Below are 3,609 nucleotides of genomic sequence, written 5' to 3' on the forward strand. Positions count from 1 at the left end.
TTAAGGAGGAGGTGTACCTCCTCAGTTTCCAGGACGAATCGTTATGCAAAAAGTCTTCATAGGGGTTTGATATTTGCCAAGGTGGAGATTGTTGAATATGCCTCGTATTTTTGAGATAACTATGACTTGTTGAGAGCATAACTCATATTGTTGAGATAATTATGAGTTGTTGAGATAACTATAGGTTGTTGATATCACTAAATGATTTAGTAAGACTCAAAATGGTAAAAAAAAAGGTTGGTGCATAAAGTGTGAAAATCTAAAGCTAAGTTAGATGAACCCAAATAGGGGGTTAAGATGACAAAGCCAAATACAAAATCATCGTAATTTTTTCTTCTGTTTTAGTTTTTTTTCTCTATTCTTTATTTGTGAGTATGTTACTCACATACAATCTAGGAGTAGGCATGTCACAATGTTTGACACATGTACGACATTCATACGACACGTGTTTGAAAAGTTAGATAAATTGTAAGTATCTTTACAAAAAATAATATTTTTCTTTAATTCGACACTCTGAGTTCGTGTCCGACATTCGTACAAAAATATGTCAAACAACGCAAACAAGTGTTTTGTTAAAAAAAATATATGCTTTAACACACCACACACATTTTTTTATAGATTTATTACTGTCATCTAAAAAGATTAAACATTTATTAAAAATAATATTATGAATGCAAAATTAAAGATATTAATTTTGATCTAAATATTTTTAAATCTTTAAAATAATAAATAGATAAATAAATACATTATAAATGTAACCCTCAGAGACAAATCTTATAAAAGGAGCGGGAGGAAACCTCTGCACCCCTCATCTTCGTATGACAAAATGATAAATAATACATTTTTTCACATAAAACTAGAAGTTCGACTCTTGATTCTATCAATTTTGTAATTTTTTCGGAGTAAAACTTTCGGCCTAAAAGTAATTTAAACATAAAATTAACTACAAGATCAACTAATAATTTATAACAATTTTTTGAACCAATTTTATATATATTTTAGGTTTTGGCACCCCAAAAAGTTTTCCTCAAAATCCCGCACTTTCTAGCAGTGTCAATGTCTCTTGATGTTTCTTCAAACAAATTTGTCTAGCAACATCGAAGATAAAAATAAAAAGAATGTGCATGGAGTGTTCTATCCGCTCTCCCCCCCAATTTTTAAACAATTCTCAAATAATAAAAGTTTGGCTTTATCCAGCTTTACATTATGTACCTGCTGCAAATCCCCCAAATGCACAATGTAATTGAATCCTCGATGTTGTCCAGCAAAGGATTCGTCAAATTCTATGATAGCTTCGGAGAATCCTAGAAAAAAACAATATCCCCCAAATGCAGGACAATCAAACTCTTACTGCTTCTTACTTCACATTGCCCTTTTGTAATAACAATTTTTATTAAAAAAAACACTTGATAATGTGATGGCAAATGCTGTGCACACATTCTGTACCACATCTCGTGAGTTATGTACGTGTATATATTACAATGGACAACAGACTGAGCATCTGAATCCATTTGTATTGTAGTAAGGTAAAACATCTCCCAGCATCAAATCCTATAGATAAGATCACTTTCAAAAACAGTATCATTATTCTTTGTTTCACCTTAAACATGTTACTTCCTTTTCCTATATAAACCCACTAACTAGCCCAGTAGTACTCTCATATTATCATAATATTCCATTATCATTTCTGAAGAAGCTAATTAGCATTGTTTCAGCACTGGTTCTCTCATCTCAACTTGTGTAGATTAAGTAGAAGAAAGGAGGGGAATTGAATATTCAACTTCATGGATGTTGCACACTTTTTGTTTGGCATATTTGGTGAGTTAACTAATTAATGATCGCGTTTAGTTTTACCATACATTTGTTCTGTTTCTCACGGTTTTTCTTGGTTGGTTCAGGGAATGCTTCCGCTTTGTTCCTCTTCTTGGCACCGGTGTATGTATTACTTAGATGATTCTTTGTCTGTATGAACTTCCGATTAAAAGTGTGCCTGGTTTTCGAAATCTATTGTATATCTTTTTTTTCGTATGTGTGGATTAGTGAGGTTTTGAGTGAAAATTTTGACCAATTGTGTTTTTTACAGGATTACATTCAAGAGGATTATAGTGAACAAATCAACAGAGAAGTTCTCAGGCCTTCCATATGTTATGACACTGCTCAATTGTCTTCTTTCTGCTTGGTGAGCTAGTTTTTGCTTTCAATCGACAACTTTTCACATAATAACTTATATCCTAACCAGGGCAGTCTTTCAGGACGTTTAAGGCAGGCTACCCGCCCAAAATTCACTAGTTGAATAAGGGCTGTGTGTGTAATGTGTAAGTCTTTTTAGTCTGTTCTAATTTCCAACATCCACAGGTACGGTCTTCCTTTTGTGTCTCCACACAACATACTAGTATCAACAATAAATGGCACAGGAGCAGTAATTGAAATCATATATGTTTTGATATTCATCACATTTGCACCTAAGAAAGAAAAGATCAAAATCTTTGGCCTATTCACCGCGGTACTCTCCGTGTTCTCCGTTGTTGTTTTCGTGTCGCTCTTTGCCCTACACGGCACGCCTAGGAAGAACTTCTGTGGCTTCGCTGCCACCATATTTTCTGTCATCATGTATGGTTCTCCTCTCTCAATTATGGTAAGCCAACTCTTAAGCATTTTCACAAACAGGTTATCTGCATATTGAAACACACAATTATGTAGTAAATATATGCAATTGATTGTTGATTTGAAATTATGTGTGCAGAGATTAGTAATCAAAAGCAAAAGTGTTGAGTTCATGCCATTCTTCTTGTCACTGTTTGTGTTTCTTTGTGGCACTTCTTGGTTTATCTTTGGTCTACTAGGTCATGACCTATTTATTGCGGTAAGTTACTCTTTTGACTAAATTTGCAAGTTTATGTTAATAATTGAAGTCTCAAGAATAAATTTTCATTGTTCAATGATGTGTTTTTAGGTACCTAATGGACTTGGTTCTGTTTTGGGGACAATACAACTTATATTGTATTTCATATACCGTGACAATAAAGGTATTCCAAAAAAACATGGTACAACAGAGGAGAGTTCAATGGAAATGGGCAATGGAAAATCACATCAAATGAAACAGTCCAATGCAAATGAAATTCAAGGGTGACATTCAAGGACATTGTGTCATTCAAAACAATATATGTGTTTTTCAGCTACATAATATGTAACTGCTCCTATTTTTGTTTCTTAAATGACAATTATTTGCTTGTGTTAAGAGTCTGGCACCTTTAGGAGTTTCTTTGGTACTTCCCATTGTTGAGACATATATACATGGGTGAGTGAGTGAGTTTCTCTTAAATGATGTTCTTTTTCCTTGTAGCCTAAAAAAATAAAACTTGTAACTAATTGTTGAGTTTAATTCTGATATAGTATTTGTAATAGTATTTTTTTCATATTGATAATTTATCATAATTCTTAAATTAATAAAAATATTTGATTTTAATTATAATTAAATTTAAAATCATACATTTGTTTTATAAGTATTACAAAGCATAAGGGTGCTCAACCCTGAAAAAACACCACAAACAAACTACACAAGACAAGCGGCTGCATTAGCACGTCAAACAAATCAATCAATTGATCTGT

General features: G+C 32.8%; 1 protein-coding gene across 1 annotated transcript; it reads left to right on the top strand.

Moving 5' to 3' along the window:
- Positions 1-1,503: 1,503 nt before the first annotated feature.
- Positions 1,504-3,404, top strand: LOC127082559 (bidirectional sugar transporter SWEET1). Its single transcript, XM_051022794.1, has 6 exons — positions 1,504-1,818; positions 1,899-1,935; positions 2,084-2,179; positions 2,356-2,635; positions 2,744-2,863; positions 2,954-3,404. The coding sequence occupies exons 1-6, from the start codon at positions 1,785-1,787 to the stop codon at positions 3,128-3,130; spliced, it is 744 nt and encodes a 247-aa protein (XP_050878751.1). The 5' UTR covers positions 1,504-1,784; the 3' UTR covers positions 3,131-3,404.
- The last annotated feature ends 205 nt before the right edge of the window (positions 3,405-3,609 follow it).

Source organism: Lathyrus oleraceus, chromosome 5 (assembly GCF_024323335.1).
Source record: "Lathyrus oleraceus cultivar Zhongwan6 chromosome 5, CAAS_Psat_ZW6_1.0, whole genome shotgun sequence".
NCBI lineage: Eukaryota > Viridiplantae > Streptophyta > Magnoliopsida > Fabales > Fabaceae > Lathyrus > Lathyrus oleraceus.